The sequence below is a fragment of the Xyrauchen texanus genome, chromosome 18 (assembly GCF_025860055.1).
Source record: "Xyrauchen texanus isolate HMW12.3.18 chromosome 18, RBS_HiC_50CHRs, whole genome shotgun sequence".
Taxonomy (NCBI): domain Eukaryota; kingdom Metazoa; phylum Chordata; class Actinopteri; order Cypriniformes; family Catostomidae; genus Xyrauchen; species Xyrauchen texanus.
The window spans coordinates 35,328,043-35,351,917 of NC_068293.1; the positions used below are offsets into that span (position 1 = coordinate 35,328,043).

The following is a 23,875-nucleotide window of genomic DNA, read 5'->3' on the forward strand; positions in this document are numbered from 1 at the left end:
CACAAAAACTGTAACAGGAGCTCTCAGTGGAGGGGGCTATGCAGGGCAAATCGAACCGTTTACCAACTTGGAGTGATGAGATAAAGTGATAAGGGATAAAAGCCATCTATTTCATATTTTCCAAGGTTTTCTTTTTCCTAACCAGCCATAACCATGACAAGCCATAAGTAGACATAATGTAAGTTCCTTGGTTGATACTTTTGCGGTATCATGCAGGGTAGCCCTGCCCAAATGATATCTCAGTGGTCCAAAATCTTACCCCACATAGCTGTACATTAAACATCAAATATGTTCTAATGTGCTGAGATTAGCCAAGTCACACCGCAGTTTCGGAATCAGTTTGGATAGACATATCGCTTGTCTCTGGATACTGCCTAGTTAGGACATGGTGTAGTATAGGGTTGCTAAAATACCATCATAAGTGACAGCTTGAAAACCAGACTTTGAAATGGTATATGATGTCCAGACACTTCTGAAAACACACAATGGGAAAGAAAATCTGAGAGGTCATGTAAGGACTTGTAATAGATCCCACAGAGCACTTACCCTGAGAAAGGACAGGTCACGGCTTCGATCAATGCTAGTGATCTCAAGGTTGCCCATCACCACCTCGCAGTTCTCATAGTATTTACGAAGGGTCCGATACTGCTGGTCGAGGTCTGACAGAGTACTCAGTTTGTTCTCTGTGCCAGTGCATACTACAGAGAGAGACATAAAGAAGGAAAGAGAAAAATGACATCCAGATTTTTCAAACAACAGAAGGCATTTTCCTCTGTGACAACTTCCCCTTATAGTTTAACAACATGCCCCAAGAGTGGGTAAAAGTTCAATGTGTGTTCAATAAACTGTACCTTTTTGAGGGAATGTTAAATTTAAAGTCTTTAAAAAAATGAAATATTCACTGGAGTAAAAAAGTGTGACAACTAGCCCTTGTTTCAAACTGGTTTATGGCCCATCCAGCAACACAATTTCATCAGGCGTAAAGCTCCAGGAGCCTCTAAGACTGACAAGAGCCAGAACGGACAACTTGACCGGTAATTAAACAGAGCCATTTCTGCTCATAAAACACCTTGCACCAATCAAAGACATTTTCTGTCTATTGCATCAGCTGGCATTGCCTTTGTGCCAACAGTGTAACCCCCTTCTCACACATAACTGAACCACTGTCACAACATCCACAAGAGCATCCACGACTGTCCTTTGCCACCGCTCTCTGTCCGCACTTTATGTTCTCTCTTTATGTTGGTTTTAAGAAACCATTAAACTTTATGTTTACTCTTCAGCTGGTTCCCACCTCCTCTTTTAACTGTTACAGTGGTGCTGAAACACGGGAAGGTGGAAGGATGCGCTGTTGCGGAGTCTTCGCCGCTGCCATCTGCCAGGGGAGCAGCCATGGCCATCTGCATGGGGAAGGAGGGGTCGCTGCTGGAACCATGGTCATCTGCCAAGAAGGGGAGGAGTGGTTCCTACCTCCAGGGCCACCGGCTTACAGAACAGCTGGAAGGGCAGTGTCTCCCCCCTGAAGATGTGGGGAGGGGAGTTAGTCAGACAGGTGGTGCCTGAATCGGGAGGAGTAGGAGTGTGACGAGGAGGAGGGCATGGCCGGGTCGTTATGGAGCATGGCCTGAGCTGAATCAGCTGACCAGCGGGAGAGCGAGATAAGGGGCAGACGGAGATGCCGGTTAGAGAGAGAGCGATGCACGTGGCCACGTTGCATGTGTGTCCGTGTCCTTGTGTTTTATGTTGTTTTAAGTTAATTTATGCACAAAATGTTTACGTTTATTGTTCAGCCAGTTCCAGGAGAGATGCGCGGTCGTGGAGTCCTCACCACTTCCGTCCACCAAAGGAACAGCTACGGCTGTCTGCATGGCGATGGAGGGGGTCGCTGCCTTCTGCAGAAGAAGGGGAGGAGCGGTTCCATCCGCCAGGGGCCATCCGGGAGCCTGCAAACAAGTCTTTCTCTCTCTGTTGCTCCGTCTCGCTCTGTCCCTCTCCTCGTCTCTCCCAGGGCTCCAAAAAGGCAAGGAAGACCTGCTGGCAGGCACGGCCGGAAAGGCAACACCTCCTTCAGGAAGGGAAGGGAGTGCGTCATGCAGGGGGTTTCCCTGACCTGAGTCGGGTGATGGAGGATTGTGACGAGGAGGAGGGCAATCAGCTGGGAGGGGGATAAAGACGAGACGGAGGAACCAGTTTGAGAAAGAGAGACGCACGCGACCATGCAGCATGTTTGTTTATGTTGGTTTTAAGTTTACCATTAAAATGTATGTTTACTGTTCAGCCGGTTCCCGCCTCCTCCTTGCCCATCTTTTATTGCTTACACAGATATTTTGAAGGGAGTTTGATTGTAATAAACATTTCTTGCATGCTCGGGGGCTCTGGTGGGAGATTTTAAAAGTGAATTGTGGAATATAATCCCATGAAGGGAAATAATCCAACACCATCTGACAGCTAACCTACTTAACAAATCCAGCCAGCACCAGAAGTTTGAGAGAGGTGAAATGTACTTTACTCTATTCAAATATGTTTTATCATTAGCTTCAAACTATCTCAAGTCATTTCAAACCCGTATTAATATATTTCTTCCAGGGAACAAGAGTTTTGGCATAAGTTAAGAAGAAGTTTAGCATCATGTTAGAATTAGAATTTGAAGTATCTTAGAAGGCAGCAAAAACCTTCCTTTCTGACACATTTTTTGAGTATGTAAGAAAAACATTATTCACTTTTATTTTACTTTCTTTAGAACCCAACAGGAGGCATTATTTCTCTTGAAGCAATGAACAAACTTCGAAAAGTACCTGAGTTGAACCTCCACAGAAAGAGAACACAACATAAGCCTTGATTATTTTTGGTTTTCACTCACTTATGCAGACAAATATTGTTTGGAGAATGCAAATCCACAACAATAAATAAATGCTTGAAGCAAATTATTAAAAAACACATCTTTGATGTTGCAATGCACTGTTGCTTTGAAAAATAAACAAATAAATAAATAAATAAATAAATATATATATATATATATATATATATATATATATATATATATATATATATATATATATATATTTTTTTTTTTACAGTTTCTATCATCCTTTAAACATAAAATTTATCTAGATTGAAAACATTTTAGTTTTGAAAGATTTTATATACTTTATTATTATTAATTAATTTCCTTACTATGGTAACTTATTTAATCCGACCACATGTCTAGTGCGTTTAATCAAAGAAATAAAATGCTCTCTTGCCTTAGTCACAGATGCACAAACAAAACTGTTTATCATCCCCCTCCAAGTTCTAACTCCTACCGGCCTTGCATTTGTCAGGGAGGTGTGAGTGTATACGACATGACCAGAATACGTGAAAGATGCCCTTAGAACAATGTCTGAAGAGACGGAGATGCAGCCAATGTGAATCTAAACAGCATCTCAACGATCATTTCCTTGAGTCCCAGGAAGAGAGTGATAAGTAAGTTGAAGGAACGGCTAACTCAAAAAGGAGATTCCTTTCAGTATTTACTCACCCTCATGTCGTTCTGAACATGCATGCTGTTATTTATTAATTTTCCCGTGGAAATAAAAACATATTTTTGAATAATGTAAAAGCTTCTATTTTCCAAACAATAACTGTCTTTAGTCATCACAGCTTCCAGGCTCCAAAAAAAAAAAAAGACAAAAAGGCAACATAAAAGCACTATAAAATAAATCCATATAACTTTTGCATACAGCTAGTTAGTGCAATATATTCCAGTTGAATTTTGGTCTATTTTCCACAAAGCTATCATATGACTTCAGAGGACTTGGAATATTGTGGATGCACTCAGAACCGTCAAATCCTGCTGGAGATAGGAGGCAGGGTTGAGGAGCCTACTCACGTGCAGGACAGGACTCAACTGGTGGCGGTGGGGTGGTGGAAGTTGTCGTGTTAGCACACTGAACTAGCAATGTGATAGATTGTGAGCAGACTTATAAAGCATTGGCTCACATTTGATTGGCTAGGAATTACCTAGCTAATGGTGCGATGATGTACAGCTGCTAGTCTTCCCACTAGAACTACGCTGAACTTACATTTCATGGACACGAGGAAGGCTCACTTGTTTTCCATCACAGATCTATGGGACTTCAACAAAGAGCTAACCATTCTGGGTGACGTGCACGCAAATAACCCCATAAAACCTTCTACAAATTGTTGCTGATATCTAGTTTGACAAGGGACCATAATGTTTGAAAACTCAAACAAAATATAATTTTTATAACATTTGGGTTTCAGATCACAACTGTTAATAACAAACTTGGCATAAACCTCCATTCTCATCAATCTTGGAATATTTAAATATTTTTTTATTTAAATATTCTTAGTGGAATTAAATTCACCTATCTTGCATTCCTCTATTAGTCAATTAATTTGATTAATATTGCACAAAATGACTTCATCAATGAAGAGTGGGGGTTTATTGAACATCAATATAAGTGAGACAGGTAGTCTGAATCTCTAAGGCTCACTGGCCCCACAGCAATGTCAGAAAAGGTCATGCCATTAACCAGAAACTTATCGAACTAAATAAAGTTGCAAATGTCACTTCCTTAAGTAAACATCGTCAAGGCAGTTTAGAGGATATGAGCCGATTGGGGAATTAAAGGGGAATGCTCAAACAGGAAAGTGGACAGAGTGATCTGTGCAGCCAGTGCAAACAGTCTTCACTGGTACAGTCAAGTTTGGTGTGTGGTTGATGACAGCACCCTTCGCCTGTTACGAGGGCATCTGGTGAAGGACTAAATGGTAATAATGACAGTCATGATTGAATCTCTGCGTGACAGTGCTATGGTCCAGTAACCGTGTCCTCTACCATCCCGGTCACTATCTATGGGTTTGCCTGCTCCATATGCAGGGTAGGGAGGGTTACTTTTGAAATGTATTCCACTACAGATTATAGAATACATTATGTAAAATGTAATTTGTAACATATTACTTTATATTACTCAAGGTCAGTAACATATTCTAAACACTTTGGATTACTTCTTCTGCACTGGTAGATTTTTTCACTTGTTTTGACTATAAAAATTCTGCCAGTGCAGTAAGACAAAATACACATGTTAAAAATACATTCTCTGAAAAACCTAAATATCATATGCAAAAAGAAATGATGATATAAAGTGTATTTTCTTGATAAACAAATATCATGCCTGTTAACGTGCATGTTAAATGGCTAGAAATAGCATTTTAGCTTAGCATAAAGCTGACAATTTACACAATATAACACGGCATAAGAAAGTGTTTCACCGCTGTTCAAATGCACTTTTTGATCGCATCATTTATATGGATAAATGTTTTCCATCTGAAAGGACTAAATATAAAATTAAACAAATGACAATAAAATGCAAAGTAATCTCTTCAGTAATCAAAAATACTTTTTGAATGTAACTGTATTCTAATTACCAATGATATAATTTGTAACTGTAGTGGAATACAGTTATTATATTTTGTGTTTTGAATATGTAATCCCATTACATGTAAACCATTACACCTCAACCCTATCCATATGGGACTGACAGATATTAGCATTATAAACACTTGGGCAGGACAACTCAACTGACTGTGCACCAGGGCTTTGTGTCACACTTTAAAGTTACCCATAAGGTCAAAACATGGTGAGATTAACAATTTATTCAACAAAGGGTTGTGCACCTCTAAGAAGTTTATTGCTCTCTAAAACACATGAAGATAAAATGTATCAAGTAAATGTCTCATAAAATGATCAGGAAAATAGATACAATCCAATAAACCAGGGGGTTTGGTTTAAATGGAGTTAAAACTTTTTTAAATTATATTGCCTTTAAATACTTTAATTTCACTGTATTAAGAGTATATTGCAACACTTATATCGTTGCTGTCTGATGAAAAGCACGTATCTCCAAATGCATAAATGTCCAAAAATAAATATATAGATATATATTTTTTAAGAGCATGGAAAAACTATTTTTCTCAAAAATAATCTAATCCAATATAACATAATTAGTTACCTTTAGCACCATAAATAGAAATCTATCATTACACATCTGTAAGTGAACTGTTCGATATTTTAATTGGACTTGCATGGATTTGTGTTAGGGAATGTGGACAAACACGGTTTTCTTATCATGGGTTCCAATGGCACATGTTCAGTTGTTCCCAGAACTCAGTTGGTAGGTTATCAATTGCTAGATAATATATTTTTGAATGTAATCTGAGCTTTTGCTTACTATTTTAGATCTAAATCAGTTTTCTGACTAGGGGTTCCAGTCCAGTTGCCAGGTCCAATGCATATATTGCCTTTCAGAATAAGATTCCACTCGCTTTCGCAAATATGTAAATATTGCAACCCCATATGTCTGGTATAGTCTACTTCTTAAAGCCACCTGACATTGTGCGTGCATGAATGGCTTTGATGGTTAAGGAAATCACAGAACCTGCGCGATGTCAGCAATCTCTTCACTACACTTCAGCCGGACATCTGAGGTAAATTAGTTGATGCTCTTAAAAACATAAAGGCGGGACATACACGGTTTTGATGGACACTTCTCAAGGCCAATGGATATACTTGTTAAATAGAGAGCCTGATTAAACTTCTTTTCATTGGTCATTTCAATGCACAATTAAAACAATAGGAAGAGGAAATTCGACACATTCTGTCTATGATAAAAAGTCTAAATTGCCAAAAGTGTAGAAATCTGGTTTGCATCAGACATTGACAATATATTAGTTCACCCAGAAATGTAAAAAAATTCAATCGGATTCCTAATCCTCATATTGTTTCAACCCTGTACTGAATGATGTTCTTTCTTCTGTGGAACACAAACAGTGAGTTTTTTTTTTTAAGAATATATACGCAGCTCTTTTTTCATATATATTCCAAGTCTTCTGAAGTTATAAATAACTTTGTGTCATTGTAAATAAATAAATGAAAAAACGTAAAGGTATTTTCAGGGTTCAATACAACTTAAAGGGATAGTTCATTCTCTCATCATTTACTCAACCTAGATATAGAGAATAGATTTAACGGGTAAAATGTTTTAAACAAAACTGATACAGTATTACTGTTGACATCAACAACAAAAATAATGTCACACTTGACGCATGCCCTTATATATTAAATACAGGTTATATTTTTACTATGGTGGGTCATCACTTGATTTCCAATGTATAATCTGGGTCCCAAAGCAAAACCAGTTGAGAACCACTGACATAAGGGACATCCTCTGAACCCTTGCTAGTGTGTTACCTCTGACAGGTTTCACAGATGAGAGAGCAAGATATGGGGAATAATCTAATATGATGTGTTTATCAATGTAAGCTCTCTCCATGGGGTCCACACACACTTCACACCAAGGGAAGATGCCATATTGCTGTTTAAACCCTACCAGCAGGACATCTACGGCTGTGTCTCATTTGGAATGATGCATCCTCCGGAGGTCGCATTTGTCAGCCGCATATGTCATCGAGGCTATCTTGTTTCAAAAAAGCGAGTAGGACACTTCAAATGCAGCCTTCAAATGCGACTTTCTTTCAAAGGAATTTAGAGGATGCAAGAGGTGTATCCTTCGTGGGCACTCATAACCCACAATTCTTTGCTTCAACGGAAATGTCTGAATAAATGACGCCAATTTGCTCGTAAATATGATGTTCAAACTCAAGGAATGTTAGTTCCCAAGTTGAAATATCTCAGTAGATGGGTGCAAGTGTATACAGTAATACTTATAATTATATTAACATATAATTAAAATAAAGTATTAGACTAAAATTACACCTGTAAAATCTATTTTCTTTTCTGTTTACATCATCATAACTCTCCTAAAATTACCTCATACATTCCATTCAAAAGGGACTTTGTTTCCTTCTCACTCAAAGTGCTCACGCTTGTTAAAGAGTGGCATGCTGTCATAGCAACCATGTTACATTCCATTTCCATTTGTCCTATGGAGCCCGTCTCACTTAAACAAGGCTTGTTTAAAGGAGGACACTCTGTATAATGCTGCCTTCAAAGGATGTGTCCTAACTAGCATGCAGCCTTCCAAACGAGACACAGCCTTTGATAGACAACTTACTTTCAGGATTCTGTATACTGTAGATGTATGGATGGTGAGAAAGTCTTATGTACAAGCTGCAAACTATGAGGCACAGGGTGCGTTTTAGCTATGGAAAGGCCTGTATTCCCATCCTCCCATCTCACAGAGGCCTGAATCCAATTTTTGGTGATGGTGATTGAGCCATAAATCCATGTCATTCACTAATAGCCAGAATATTTATTATCACAGGCCCATCACATAGAGGCCGTGACAAAAGGCATTTAATTTGCTGTTGTATGGCAACTCACAGTTTCATTGGCAATTAGAGAGTCCAGGAAATGTGCTGACAGCTGTTGGGAACTCTGCTGCAAAAGGTTGGTTGGCTGCCTTTGTGTCTGAAGCCTGTTTAACACTGGTTACTTTATTTGCAGTGTCCATTTATTGGTGGTGCTGCCGAATCATTTGTGCAAGTAGTTTCAGTGTTGACTTTTTTGTTTTTATTTTTTGTTTTGCTGCAAGCAGCATGCAAAACTCGATTTAAAATCAGTTTGCATTGCATTATAAACTTATTTCAATAAAACTCTTTGCAATACAGGCTTTACAAAGCATTTACACAGTTACTTGCTGATAACACAGTTACAGGCACACAAACAGAATTTTCTATTCAGTAAATCTCACTGAATTCTAACAGATTAAAGCAGATTTACAGGGCATTCAAAGTATATATTTTTTCAGTTTTTTACTCGCTCACTTGATTACTGAGGATTGTTACAGCCACAATAATGCAAAAAGGCATATAAAAGCAAAACTGGTCTGCAACGTGCTGGCCAAGCGCTCGCATCTGTGCACTGGCATAAAGTATGTTTCTGGCCTGTGTGTGTATACATGACACAAGCCTGCTGCTACAGTTATGCTGCTGCAGTTACACTGCTGCTTTGCTTCAGCACAGCTTGTATGTGCTGTGGCCTTAGGAGCCTAAGGAGCACTTTTTCTATTTTCTTCTCTCTCAGGCTGCTCTATCTTTGCAAGCATCAGACAGGTGTGACTGAAACCCTTCCTAATGGTTTTTACAAGAATTAAAAGAGGGGAAGGATTCTTCCAGTATTTCTTTTTTTTTAGGAATTTTTTGTACATCCTCAGCTGGAATGGAAAGGGACATTTTATACTACAGGAGAAGAGCTCTGGTGTGCATGTATGTGTTTGTGTATGTGTGTTATGTGGACTGATAAAGAGGAGGGAGGTAGGGAACGAATAAATGGCCCATCAATGACTCCTTGGCTTTGAAATATCTTAGAAAATCTTGATGAAAGCAGGCCGATTCTGAAATAAATCTCAGCGTCTTACATTGAAAAGTTTGAGCATTGACACATTGGGTACAAGAGAAAATAATTTGAGGTGAAAACAATAATTGCAGACAACAACTAGATTTTTACATTTTCTAAAAAAATGAGTCCTGCTGGCCCATGCTAAACTTATCACCACTATGTTAGGATGATCTGGGTGTCTGCCAGGGCATTGCTACGTGGTTGGAAAGGTAATCTGAGTGCTTGTTATTGTGTTCCTATGCTGTTGCTGGGATGTTCTGGAATGCATTTCCCAAAAGGATCACAAAATTCAGTTGATCGTAGAGACCATTGAGCCAATTTCTATTATCAATTTTATGATGCTTTTGGAAACACAGTTCTGGGTTGTTGCTAGGAATTAGCTTGTTCCTTGTCATTCAGACAAGGTCTTTCTAGCAAGTCAGTCCACAGGCGGCCATCTTTGGAAAGTTCCCGGGAGGCTATTTCCAGTCATGATAGTGCAGCTCTTATCTACTTTAATGGGGTAACACGAAATCTCAAAAATAGTTGGTCAAGATTACGATCAAATAACATAGGGCAGTCTCTGACAACACTGGTATCATAAATTGTGCTTCTTTACCTCTTTAAAAAATGTCCTGTCTTGAATAGCTGAATTCTCGAGATGATTGACAGGTGATATCTGTATTTAAAAGGTGATTGGCTCTTTTACCTGTAAGGCGGAACTTACTTTCTACATCTGTTGACCATTGGGTGCTAGAGCTTCTTGGTTGGGCATTCCAATTTCATCCATTCATTTTAATAGAAGTCGCCCATCTCTGCTAAATAGTCTCTGCCTTGACGTTGCTAGCGACATCCTTTATCAGCTGAGCTAGGAACACATATTCTTTAGATATTGCTTAGAAAATCACTTATAAATCTACTTCAAAAGCCATATGTTCTGAGGTATCAATTTCAGTAGAACAAACGTTTTTTTTTTTTTTTGGACAGGCAGATGATAAAATGGGCATGGAAATTTAAACGACATTGAAAGTGTTGTTTCAAAAAGTTTTAATACTAAAGAAATTAATTGTAATTTTGAAACATATATATAAAATCATGACCACTCACATGAGATGAGGACTCCAGTCATATCCGTAACCTTATAAAAGCTCTTTTATTCTACATGGTGCAGGGGTATCCTTGAGTCACATGACCATCTGAATACTACTTGCTTAATCTCTTGTTATTGGACATATTCACTCTTGGATTAAATTATTCATGGCTGATTGTGAATTTCTACAATGGCATATGTAACAGATGCTGCAACTAGTTGTCACTGTAAGTCCAAGATGACACAAACAAAAAGTTACTGATTGCATCTTTAACTGGTAGAGCATGGGGCTAGTATGGTGCTACCAATATAAAGGTAGTATATTTGATATACAGGGAACACGCAACCACCTTGCAAATTTCCAGAACGTCCTTGCAACTACATAGAAACAAGAAATCACGGCAGTGAGTTTTGCACAGCAAGAAATAGTAACAGTTATGATTGTCTTGTGCAAGCAATACTTGCTTCTTTGAAAGGCCTTCTTATGTCTTTGGTGCACTCATGGTCACTAGAGAGGAGGCCTTCAAAATTAGCTTTTTATGTAGCATCCCCCAGATCATTAAGTCATGCACAAACACTTGTGTTACCACAGCAATGGGTGAGCTGTGAGAGGTAACACTAATCTCTGTGATCTATCACTGTAGACCACTCATGACAGGGTCTGCTGTTCTCCTCTTTTCTCTCTTAATCTGTTTTACAGCTTGCAAAACAGGGTTCTGACCACAGAACATTTATCTACCTCCCCGACACTCATTTTTCTTCTGTTTTTTACATGGATGTGTGGATGACATCATCTGCAGAAAAGAGTTATGAAGGACCCCTCCACCAGGCCATTAGCGAAGTGTGCATACAAAGGCCACATCGAGGAATTAATTAAAAATTTTAGAATAACGTTATCCAGGGTGATGTAACCAGGGCTCCAGACTGCAAATAATATGGTCACAAATGCAACCAAAAAAAAATGATTGCGACAATAACATGTCGCAAGTTGCCACTGGCGACAGTCGGGTTGTGTGCCAGTGGCAACTTGCGGGTTGTGTGCATTCATATGCGGTTTCATCAGATATCATCTCATGAGTTATTGAATATATTTTTTAAATGCGCACAACCAGTGTGTCTTGAGTCACTTTTTACCCGTTCTGTTTCTGATGAAAACCCAGTGGGTCTAGTGAGGGGGGCAGCTGGGTCTTAATGTGCCTCATGACGAGCCTCTCGAAGCACTTCATGATGATGGGCGTGAGTGCGACGGGACGGTAGTTGAGGCAGGACACTGAAGACTTCTTTGACATGGGGACGATGGTGGTGGCCTTGAAGCACATTGGAACAACGGCGCTGCTCAGAGAGATGTTGAAGATGTTGGTAAGAACATATGCCATCTGGTCTATGTAGTTTTCCTCACACCAGCCATGGTAAGACAGAGCACCTGGTCGTTGGGAGGAGGGGTGGTCTTCCTATCCACCATGTCGTTCTGCACCTCAAACTGAGCGTAGAAGTCACTCAGCACATCTGGAAGGGAGTCATCTTTGTCACAGGTAAGTGATGTTGTCCTGTAGTTGGTGATGGCCTGGATGCCATTCCACATGCGCCGCGTGTCGCCGCTGTCCTGGAAGTGACTGTGGATTCTCTGGGCGTGTGCACGCTTTGCCTCTCTGATGGTCCGGGACAGTTTGGCCCTCTGTGTTCTTCGGGCAGCCTTGTCGCCTGCGCTGAAGGCAGAGTCTCGGGTCCTCAGCAGCACATGCACCTCTGCAGTCATCCACGGCTTCTGGTTGGAGCGTGTGGTGATGGTCTTGGAGAAGGTGACATCATCAATGCACTTGCTGATGTAGCTGGTCACTGATTCTGTGTATTCCTCCAAGTTGGTAGAGTCGCCATATGTTGCAGCCTCCGTAAACATGTGCCAGACAGTACACTAAAAACAGTCCTGAAGAGCAAAGATGGCTCCTGCTGGCCAGGTTTTCACCTGCTTCTGGAGCGGTTTTGTGCGTCTAACGTGCGGTCTGTATGCTGGAATTAGCATAACAGAGATGTGGTCTGAGTAGCCAAGGTGGGGGCGGGGCTCCGCCCGGAAAGTGCCTGGGATGTTTGTGGAAACAAGATCAAGCGTGTTCGCCCCTCTCATTGCAATGTCCACATACTGATGGAATTTAGGGAGCACTGTCTTGAGATTTGCATGGTTGAAATCTCTGGCGACAATAAACAGTCCGTCAGGGTGAGCGTTCTGCAGTTCACTAATAGCCTCTTACAGTTCACCGAGCGCTTCCTTAGCGTTAGCGCTGGGGGGAATGTAAACTCCTGTTCTAATAACAGTGGTGAATTCCCATGGTAAATAAAAAGGTCTGCATCTAACAGTCACAAGCTCCACCAGCGATAAGCAGTAACTAGAGACTAGCATAGAGTTATTACACCAAGCCACCTCGAGTCTTACCGCACAGAGCAGCAATTCTGTCAGCACGAACCGTCTAGCTGAATGATGGCGTCCGGAACTCTGTCGCTGAGCCACGTACAAAAATAGCACCATTTTGGATCCGGAGTGGCCGCTGCCTGCTACTGCGCCGCCATCTTGGTTCAGAAGTTTGAATCAGACTCACTTTCTCAGCGAATCAGCCGTCAGTGAACTCACAACTGGGAGCACATACTTTTCAAAATAAGAGTCCCATGTGTTTTTGGGGCTTCTTTTATAATTAAAAGTCCCGTATTGAGCAACACTTTTTCTTCTGGTAATTATTGATTGGGATTGGAGTAACACAATATACTGCATCTGGAATTTAATTCAATTTGCACTCTTGTAGTCTCTGTGTCTGGGGTCATCCGGTTACAGTAAAGAAAGACTAAGGCAATATTTTAAAACAATTAAAATTATATATATATATATAAAATCAAGCTTTTGGCACTTTGGACAATTGAGGTACTTGTACACAATTATTACACAAGTTGCAAACATTCATTGATGCTCAAGCAGACAACACACTACTATATGCATACTATATGTAAATATCTGTAATGTAGATTCTGAAAAGCAGCACTAAATAAAAACATCTTTTATATTTTTATCTCTTATATTTGTATAAATTATGAAAGATGTGTGAACATTTATGAGACAAAATGGAATGCAAACTTATCTTCTCAACTATACTGTTTATTAAACCTTCGATGAATAGGTTATCAGCAGACTTCCTTTTCTTTGGCTTTCTATCCTGTTTCTGAATAGCAATCTAAATACTACTAAAAACAGCCATTTGGCTCCTTAATGTTTCAGTTTAGTCAATCAGCTCCTAAGTATTTTTTTTTTAGTCTGGAGCCCTGGTAACCTCACAATGCATTCTGAAACCTGAGGTGATTCTTTAAAATGTGAACTATAATTGAAACCAGTTTAAATGCAATGGGATTTGTTCCTTCTTTCAAAACACTTTCTTTGAGTGGTTTTCAATTACAAATTTCCCAAAAACATGTATATAAAAAATTAAACAAAACATTTTGATTCCATAACATGAGGTAAATTTGCAATAATTTGCAATGTTAATTTCCTTCCCACCTCTATGAGCCAGTGAGACTAAATACACAACTGCAGTACGAGAAAATGACTGAACTATTCTATAATCTGTATACTACAGTTTTTCCCTGTCTGTTCTTTAATGGAAGGCGGGAAATGAATGAATTATTCCAGCAGACATCACAATCTGGCAGAAGGGCTATTTTGTACCATAGCCACAAGTGTTACGTGTGAGAGACATAATAACAGATGGGTAGGGGTTACGCAAACGTATTAATGAAAGTGGGACTGCATTGGTATCCCTGACCTCTTCCATCATTAACACACAAAAAGCCTCGTACGTAGGAGGGTAGCTGCCTGCAAGCAAAGAAAATTACCCCATCTGCAAAACATCACATGCCTGAGCACTGCTTATTCCAGCTGAGTGTTGTTTGTTTCCATTTAATTGGAGGAAGACTGTCTTGCTCATTATGCCTTGAAACAATTATAATTTGTTTTAATGCTGAGCAGAAAATGTTACATTGTAAGCGGTTGACATTTAAAAATATAAACACTCAGCCAGTGCAATCATGGCAGGAGCAGCTTTAGAATTCAACCGAAGGAGCAATCTACACTTATATTAGGGGAGGGCACAAATTCAACTAGTGATATAATATATATTCAGTGTGTTGCAGGGTTGGCTGTCTGATGAAGAGCTTGGCCAAGGGCACAAACTATCAAAGCCATCAAGGGAAAATATTGTTTCTATAGGTTCCTCGGCAATACAAGTCCCCATTCATCCAGCTCTGGGGTCTAAATTGGCCCTTCAGAAACTGTTCCTAAAATGTTATTCTACCTGACATTACAGTATGCCAAGCAAAACAAGAGTCTGATCACAGAACTTTTCTCTTTCTCCCTCATGCTTATTTAAACTACTTCACCTCAACATTAACTTGCGGACAGGCTTGGGGAGTAACAGATTACTTGTAATGATGTTAGGCAATCAGGAAACAAAAATTAGGTAACTGTAATCTGTTACAGGAAAGACACTCTTCAGCATTTAATTATGACAATACTAATGATGATGATGATGATGATGATAACGTGTGATATACCTATTGAATACAGTCTGAAATTAATGAATAGTACAAATTACAATTGCCTATCTTACAATTACACTTTACATTGTTTTTGAATCTGAGGTATATCCTGTCAGATTTAGTTTAATGTTAACCAACGCATAATTCAGTGCATCTTCTCTGATTATATTTGCTTTATGATACATTTTCTTTTTCTGTAGCAGACCGAGAACTCACTTGATTTCTTTAAAAATAAAAATTGCTCAACATTAACAGCTAATTTTTTTTTCTTGGTAGTGTGCAGTGCCCCTGCTTCTTTTCCATAGATATAATATCAGCTAAAACAGAACTCATAATATTACTCAAACATGTTCTGATTGCATTCAAGGCATAATTAAACATTTTAGAGATCATATTGATTTTATCTTGATTTTATTTACATTTGTGCCCTTGTGGTAATCCAAAAGTAATCTAATTACATTACTGTCATATTGCTGAAGTTGGATTGTTACTTATTACATTTATTGTTAAGTAATCAGTAATATGTAACAGAGTACATTGAAAAGTAACCCTCAGACTCTGCAAGACATCACCTGCAAGAAAGAATTAGCAGTCTACATCTCTATTGAATTAAGTTCCCATAACAAATAATGTATATCTAATAAATAATCATTGTTTAGTGTTTCAACAAAATGCAAAGAAAACTGCCTTGGCAAACCATATGCCACAATTCTAGATGTTCTTTGTTTTGCTATCTGATTACAGGTGAAATATTTGACTGGTTTTATGTTTTTATTTATTTATTTAGACCCTATAAAGGCCTGTTAAAGCCTGTACATCATCAAAATGATCAATAATTTGCCAAAAAACATATTGTGCAAAATATACTGAATGTCCATTGCCTCCTTTAAGAATATATAATCATCATTTTGAGTTTCCATCCTTATATTAAATAAATGTAATTACATAAATTAAACAACCAAAACATATATTTTCACTATATATATATATATATATATATATATATATATATATATATATATATATATACCCGGAGGGTGGGGCCGGGTCGTGATCCTACACACCCGGTCCCGTATTAGGCTAATCAAGCCTCCGAGAGGGATAAAGGTCAACTGCAGAGGATCGTGCGGGAGCGAGAGATCGTTTACGGACATGTCTGTCATGTGTGTGTTTGTGTCCTTGTTTTAAGTTTACCAATTAAACTATTATTTATATTGACAAGCTGGTTCTCGCCTCCTCCTTTCCATTGATCTCTTTACAATGAGTTTCTAGGGAAAGTTGTTTCTTTTTTTTTTGCCATTTCTGACCTAATATTGACCTTAAGACATGCCAGTCTATTGCATACTGTGGCAACTCAAAAAAAAGCTTAATTTAACCAACCAAATAGATTTCAGCAGTGTTTGATATAATGGAAAGTGATTTTTTAGTAGCAAATTAGCAGTTTAGCATGATTACTCAAGGATAAGATATTTTGAATGATGGCTGCTGGAAATGGGGCCTGTCTAGATATGATAAAAAATTACTGTTTTCAAATAGTTATGGTGCTGTTTTTTTACATCAGTAATTTCCTGACTATAATTTGTGATCAGTTGAATGACACTTTGGTGAATTAGAGTACCGATTTCCTTCAGAAACAGCAAAATCTGTACATCAATCCAAACTTTTGGTCGCCAGTGTATATATATATATATATATATCATATGTCTGGCTTTGCAGGGTTAATATAATAAATTTACAGGCCAACATATCCGTCTGAGGCGCTCTAGAATAGCTCTAGAAATTAACGTCACACTTAAAATAAGGACAGAGCCATGGAGGAAATATGTTGTTATTGTTTAAAAGTGTTCATTACCACAACAGCACAGAGTAGCAGCAAGTTTAAGGAATTATAAATTGTCCTTTGTATGTGTTGAATTGGAGATATGCTAATTTGACATGTTATTAAAGTCGAACCAAAACATCCCTGCCGAACATACTCGGGCACATCCCTCCATTTCACATTCAGCCTTGGTCTTGAATTACAGTCTGACTGTGTGGGTAATTCAGGTCCACTACATCTCCATAACATCGGTAACATCAGTAAAAGCAATACCTGGGCAATGTCTGAATTATTAATGAATTGTGTCTGATCTTTTGTTTTTTGGGTGACACAAAATAGGCATGCACAGAAAGAGGATGCTACTGAACAACATTAAATGGAGCTAGAAGTTAGTAAACCACTATGAACCAAAGGAGATCACTGAAATAGTTTAAAGTCTTATTTTAGAACTAATAAACAATTTCTATGAGTATCAATATACTTGTAACCTATAGTGGTAAACTATTGACACTATGTTCTACAGCAACCAAATAAAAGTAGTTAACTAAAAGGTCTTCTATCCTTTCTAAAGTCAAACAAGAAGGTATTTAGAGAGTTGGGTCAATGGATGGGAATTGTAAGGAATATAAAAAGTTTGGTTTTGATTCTGATTCCTCTTCTGATTCCTTAACGATTCCATTAATACAGCAATACAATAAAAATAATCTGTTATAAAAGTGATTTGATTGGGAATGTTTACACTGATTGCAGTGTATGTTTCAGGATGGGCAGAGCTCATGCTGAACTCTGTCAGAGTATTTTAATATAGTGATCCACCACAACGGCAAAGAAAACAAAAAGCATGTTCAACCATTATCGGAACAGAAAGTCATGAAAATCATGCAGTTCTGGTATTTTGAAATGTATTTTATTATTGGTTCCCAACCCTGGGAAGGTCTCAGGCGATGGGCTTAGGGCTCAGGTGAAAGAACCTGTGGCTCTTTGTCAAAAAATGTCCAGGACAGACAGTAGGCATGTAGAACATATACAAGGAGTTTGTTCAGGCTGGCTCTAATTTGTCATCTTCTCCTGGAGCAGGCTGGTTGTGTTCATCGAGGGCTCAGGAGCTGTTAATTGTTTAATCTTCAAGGGGGTCAGTCTCCTCACTTACACAAATTAGCCCTGAGCCTGGAGCCTTGGAAAATTAGAACCTGGGCTTCTTTTCAGGCATATAACCTTCCAAAAGCCACCTCTAGCACGGTAAGAACTGCTTGTTTCTTTTTCTCTCTCACGCTCTCCTTCATCCATCTCTTTGTTACTCCCTCTCGCTATCTCTTGCTCTTTTCCACTCTTACTGTTTACCTATCAGGAATCAACATGCCTGGGACATGAAAATGGAAATGAAACATAGTTGTTTTCTTTGAAGACCGCATCACTTCAAATTCAAGACGAATTGCTCAACTCATCACAAGGAAGACATACAGTACAGCCATTGATCTTGAAGGTGTGTGATTATATAGCCTTCACATCTTATGGAACCCGTCGCATTGGCTGATCAGGACCGTCCAATTCGGCTATGCGATTCAGTTCACCAGGCGTCCGCCCAGGTTCAATGGCGTCCGCTCCACCACGGTGAGAGGCGAGAACGCCGCTGCCTTGCGTGTGGAAATCGCCTCCCTTCTACGGAAGGGTGCAATAGAGCCTGTCCCTCCAGACAAGACGAAGAAGGGGTTTTACAGCCCCTACTTCATCGTACCCAAAAAAGGTGGCGGTTGCAGCCAATCCTCAACCTGCAAGGCTCTGCACAGACTCCCGTTCATGATACGCACACAGAGACGCATTCTAGTGAGCGTCCGGCATCTTGATTGGTTCGAGGCGGTAGACCTGAAGGACGCGTACTTTCATGTCTCGATCCTTCCTCGACACAGACCCTTTCTCCAGTTTGCCTTCAAGGGTCAGGCATATCAGTACAAAGTCCTCCCCTTAGGCCTGTCCCCATCCCTTTGCGCCTCAGCCGCTTGGGGCATCGGGTCATCTGGGAAAAGAGCAAGCTCGTCCAGGTTCAGAGAATCTCTTTTCTCGGTATGGAGTTGGACTCGGTCTCAATGATGGCACGTCTCACCGGTGAGCGCGCACAGTCAGTGCTGAGCTGTCTGCATACATTCAGATGGAACATGTTGGTCCCACTGAAATCCTTTCAGAGGCTCCTGGGGCATATGGCATCCTCAGCGACGGTTACACCGCTTGGGTTGATGCATATGAGACCACTCCAGCACTGGCTACAGACGAGCGACGAGAGAGACGAGCATGGCGCCACGGCACACACCGCGTCCTCGTCACGCAGGCTTGTTGCCACTCTCTCAGCCGCTGGCAGACCTAGCATTCTTACAGGCAGGAGTTCCCATAGGCCAGGTCTCCAGACACGTCGTGGTCACGACAGATGCCTCCCAACGGGGCTGGGGCGCCGTATGCAGCAGGCACTCAGTCGCCGGCCCTTGGACTTGGCCCGCGACTGCGTTGGCACATCAACTGCCTCGAGTTGCTGGCAGTACTACTTGCCCTCAGGAGGCTTTTGCCGTTGATCTGGGGCAAGTACGTGTTGCTCCGGGTGGACAACACAGCCACGGCGGCGTATATCAACTGCCAAGGCGGTCTACACTCTCGCCGCATGTCACAACTCACCCGCCGTCTCCTCCTTTGGAGTCAGCACCGACTCAAGTCACTGCGAGCCACTCACATCCCAGGCTACCTCAACAGCACAGTGGACACGTTGGCGGCAGATTACATCCAGGAGAGAGTGGATGCTCCACCCCCAGGTGGTTCAGCTGATCTGGAGTCAATTGGACCTAGAGTTCGGTCCGGCTTACTCTCGCGTCATCCTGAGACCCCGACCGGTCTACGTGCCCAAGGTTACCATGACCCCTTTTAGGGATCAAGTGGTGAACCTGCAAGCACTTCCCCAGGAGGAGGCAGACCCAGCCTTGGCGTTGCTGGGTCTGGTGCGTGCTCTTCGCATCTACTTGGACAGCACGCAGAGCTTTAGAAGCTCCGCGCAGGTCTTTGTTTGCTTTGGCGGACAGCGGAAGGGAAACGCTGTCTCCAAACAGAGGATCGGCCACTGGGTCGTCGATGCCATCAGAATGGCATACCATGCCCAGCACGTGCCGCCCCCTGCTGGCCTATGAGCCCATTCTACCAGGAGCGTTGCGGCTTCTTGGGCGTTGTCCCATGGCGCCTCTAAAGCAGACATATGAAGAGGGTTGGGCAACACCTAACACCTTTGCGAGGTTCTATAACATCAGGGTTGAGCCAGTTTCGTCCCGTGTGTTATCAGGTGACACAAACAGGTAAGTTCGGGTCAGCTGGCCAGGTGTATCACTTGTGCATAGGGCCTTTCCCTTTGCTTGAGGCGAAGACGTGCGCTCTGTCCCCAGTTGCGTTTGCAGGAAGTGTGAACCCTGGATATTCTTCCTCCCTAGCCTAGCGGCCATCGAGTTTTCAGAGTGGCTCGCTGCCACTCCGGTACGGGCGTCACTAGGCCCCCGTACTGAGGTAAGTGCTCCACATGTGCTGGTTGACACCTTCGGCAACCCTGTGTGATGTATATCCTGCAAAATGGTTTCCCTACCATTATTCCTTGTGTATTCCTTGGACAGAGGGCCCTCTGCCCTGGGTCGCTGTGTTTGTAGTAACTCCTCCCCCCTTGGGTAGGATCTACTATGATGCCGCTCCACACGATGTGCTTCCGCTCCTAACCGGTAAGACCGTGTGTGTATTCCACCTAACCACCCCCCCCCCCCCTTGGGGGGTGTGGTCTCTGCGGTGTCCTCCTCTTTGGAGGGACACCCCCCAGCTTGGACCATATATTTGGCCCCCAGACGAACGATTTCGTTCCTTTTACAGGGGAGAATAATAGAGAGAAGGCCAGCCAGTCCTTATACTTTTGAGCAGTTAGGTGTTCTCCTAGGTGCAGGGGACTGCTTCATGCCTACCAGTGTGTTGGTTGTAGTTATGCGACGGCTTGCTGCGCTGGCTATGAGGCACACAGAGGTCTGCCCATCTCGCACCGCCAGTCTGCGTAACTCGGTTCAGCTCTTGTAGCATTTTCCATTGGGGCCCCTTGTGTCAACTCATCGACACAACGTCGAGAGAGTGACAAACGGGGAACGTCTCGGTTAATGACATAACCTCTGTTCCCTGATGGAGGGAACGAGACGTTTTGTCCCTCTGGCCACAACACTGAACCAACCACTGAAAGCGCCGGGTCTTTGGCTCGGCTCCTCAGTGCGATACCTGATGTGTATTTGCAGCGTCACTCCTTTTATACCTGTATGTCCCGGGGAGTGGAATGCAAATTCCACATGCCAATTCTCATTGGCCTTTTCTCAAAATCAGAGATGTATGGGCAGAGATGATGAGTGTGAATAGAAAATTATGCAGGGACAATATCTAGAAATAACTCCGGAGCCAAATCAGGTTCAAATTAATTTTGCCTGCATGAGCAACATGGCTCTGTCTAACAGGGCACACACATTACCACTAGGTTATGACTCAGAGCATTTTTTATTGTTATTATTATTTTGGCCTTTTACCACTTTACAGGTATAGCCATGGGTGACATTATGGGTGTATGTGTGGGTTCCATAGGCTTAAGCCCCAAATGTCAATACGCCAATCAAAATATTTTTTATATACTGTATATAAGAAACATATAGGTTACAAATAATGATAGCGGCCAAATGCAGATTAAATTCGGCACCCACACGTTGTCTTACTGGCTGCTGCTTTCCAGCACTCATGTCAAGACTCGCTATTGCGCCTATGTGTGAATGGTCAAAATAGCTTAATGTGTCAGAACACATGTTTAAACCAATAAGCAATGGCTCTTACCAGATTGCTCTTTTTTAAGCAACTGTCTGATTAATAATGCACAATTTCTGAAGTGCTTGACATTTCTAACATCTGTAACAAATACTCATTTAAGATCACTTACTAAACTCAACAATATTAATGAACACTTAGTCTCCTACTAACAAGGAAGACTATGAACAAACAAACACACTTGAAGGTGGAGTGTGAGTATCTAACCTGCATGTGCCATAATTGTTATATACCCCTTGGCTCCTGGCAGTTATGCTTCCTGACGTCAAATTAGGCACTAATGAAAAACAAGTCACAATAAATAAAGCTCAAGCTCACCAGGCCCTACATCTGCCACCCGACATAATGAAGAGACTCTAAGAGAGAACTGCAGGATGACTTTGGAAACAAGTGCTTAGACTGAGGTTTCGGTAGAGGGGGGCCGTCTGCTCTATCTCTCTGTTTCTCATTATACCAGCCCAGACACTTCACATCTGAGGCTTGCGTGGCTGCCAGCAGATGACACAAAATGAAGGATGCTGAGCTTGAACTGGCTGGTCTTTATAACTCAATTTCTTTAAAGTGGGTTGACATGTGCTCTGACCTTTTATCACTGTCATTATTTAGAGAGCACATATTTGTCCATTCCTCAGTAGAGATATACCTTTCCCTGGCTGCAGTGGTGCTACATCGTGCAGGGACCCACACAGGGAGGCTGCCGCAAAACAGACCATTGAGCATTGGCATTGCTGCTGGCTAACTTACAATGCTTAATGAGAAAGTTACCATTCAGAACACACACACACACACATAAATAAATAAATAAAACGAGTCCTGCCATTTAGCCATAGATTTCTATGATTAAGAAGTCAGTAAATCTTAAAATTTTCTAGCAAAATGTTTTATTAATTTTGTTAAATGATTGAGTACAGTATGTAAAAAAGTATCATGATGCATCAATCTGACAATGACAATTCAGTTTATCAGTCACAGGATGTAATAATAAACTATGATAATAAATACTCACTATAAAAATGTAAATATACTTGTCACACCATTTTGGGATATTAAGATCACCACAAAAGTGGAATCATCTGAAAAACCTCTAAATACCTTTTTGAAGGTGCCTCAAATATCATTATATTGTACTCAATGAGCTTCAATATATTTCAACTTTCCCTTATAAAGGGGTTACTAGAGAAACAGCTGGCAATCTTTAGAGCTCTTGCAGGAACTTATGGGTTTAATTTTTGTAAGTTCCTCAGAGAACTGCACTTTTTGAAAGGGTGCTCTTCAATTTTTTTAAGTTAATCCCAAATGTATTATCCATTATTTTTATCGAAAAGTAAAACTTTTTTGGGAGTTTTGCAAGGCATTTTAACGGCATTGAAGGGTTACCTTATATTTTTGAAGCCAGCATCTGTGAGGGTATTTTTCCTCTCTCTTTGCCTATAGCTGGCCTGGGGCCATGCCTCCCCCGGCCCCTGACAGTGCAGTATTATTATCTGAGTGCAGTGGCAAAGCCTTATTGCTTTCCTCTAAATCTCATTTGAAGGATACAATGTGTGTTAGAGATTAATGTTTAAAATAATATTGCTTGAAAATAACGATGGCAGTAAATTCATTGGTTTTGAGCTAACCTTGAAAGATGCATCTTTTTTTTGAGGAATGAAAATGTATTTATTTTTTCTTGCCTCCCTCAAGTATACCAAGACTGGTCACAGCGAAGGAGCATCACAGAGGCTCACTGAGGAGAGCAGAGCATTCTGTGAAAAGCCACCAGGAAATACTGTATATGGGAGAAATGGCAGGGAAAATTAGATGCTTTGGCTAACCTCTGCCACATATAAAGACGAAATGTATAATGTCAAACAATGTTAAAATTCTTTCTTTAATCCCAGGATAATATGCACAGGCACCTATAAGTACGATAGTTGTATAGGTTAACCTAACAAAGAGTATAAGAGCGTGAGTTTGGGGCTTGGACTATAATTTGCAATACTTGCAATGACCTAAACCCAGCCAAAATGCACATTCTGAGACAACAGAACTATAGAATAAGTGTAAATCGGAAAGTGTAAAAGTGTAAATCTACAAAGTAGAGGTCTGCATTCCCGAGGGACTCCCACAGGACCAGCAAAACCCAATTAGATTGCTTGCGGCACCATGTTGAAAAGCGGGAGTGGATGGTACATTCATGAGTTGTGGGTGGGAG

General features: G+C 40.8%; 1 protein-coding gene across 3 annotated transcripts in view; it reads right to left on the reverse strand.

The window, feature by feature from the left end:
* Positions 1-23,875, reverse strand: part of LOC127658734 (receptor tyrosine-protein kinase erbB-4-like) — a 401,640-nt gene that overhangs the window by 221,665 nt on the left and 156,100 nt on the right. For all 3 annotated transcript variants that reach the window (XM_052148194.1, XM_052148193.1, XM_052148191.1), the window contains exon 2: positions 547-698. In XM_052148194.1, coding sequence (XP_052004154.1) covers positions 547-698 — 152 coding nt within the window. The remainder of the gene's footprint in view (positions 1-546; positions 699-23,875) is intronic.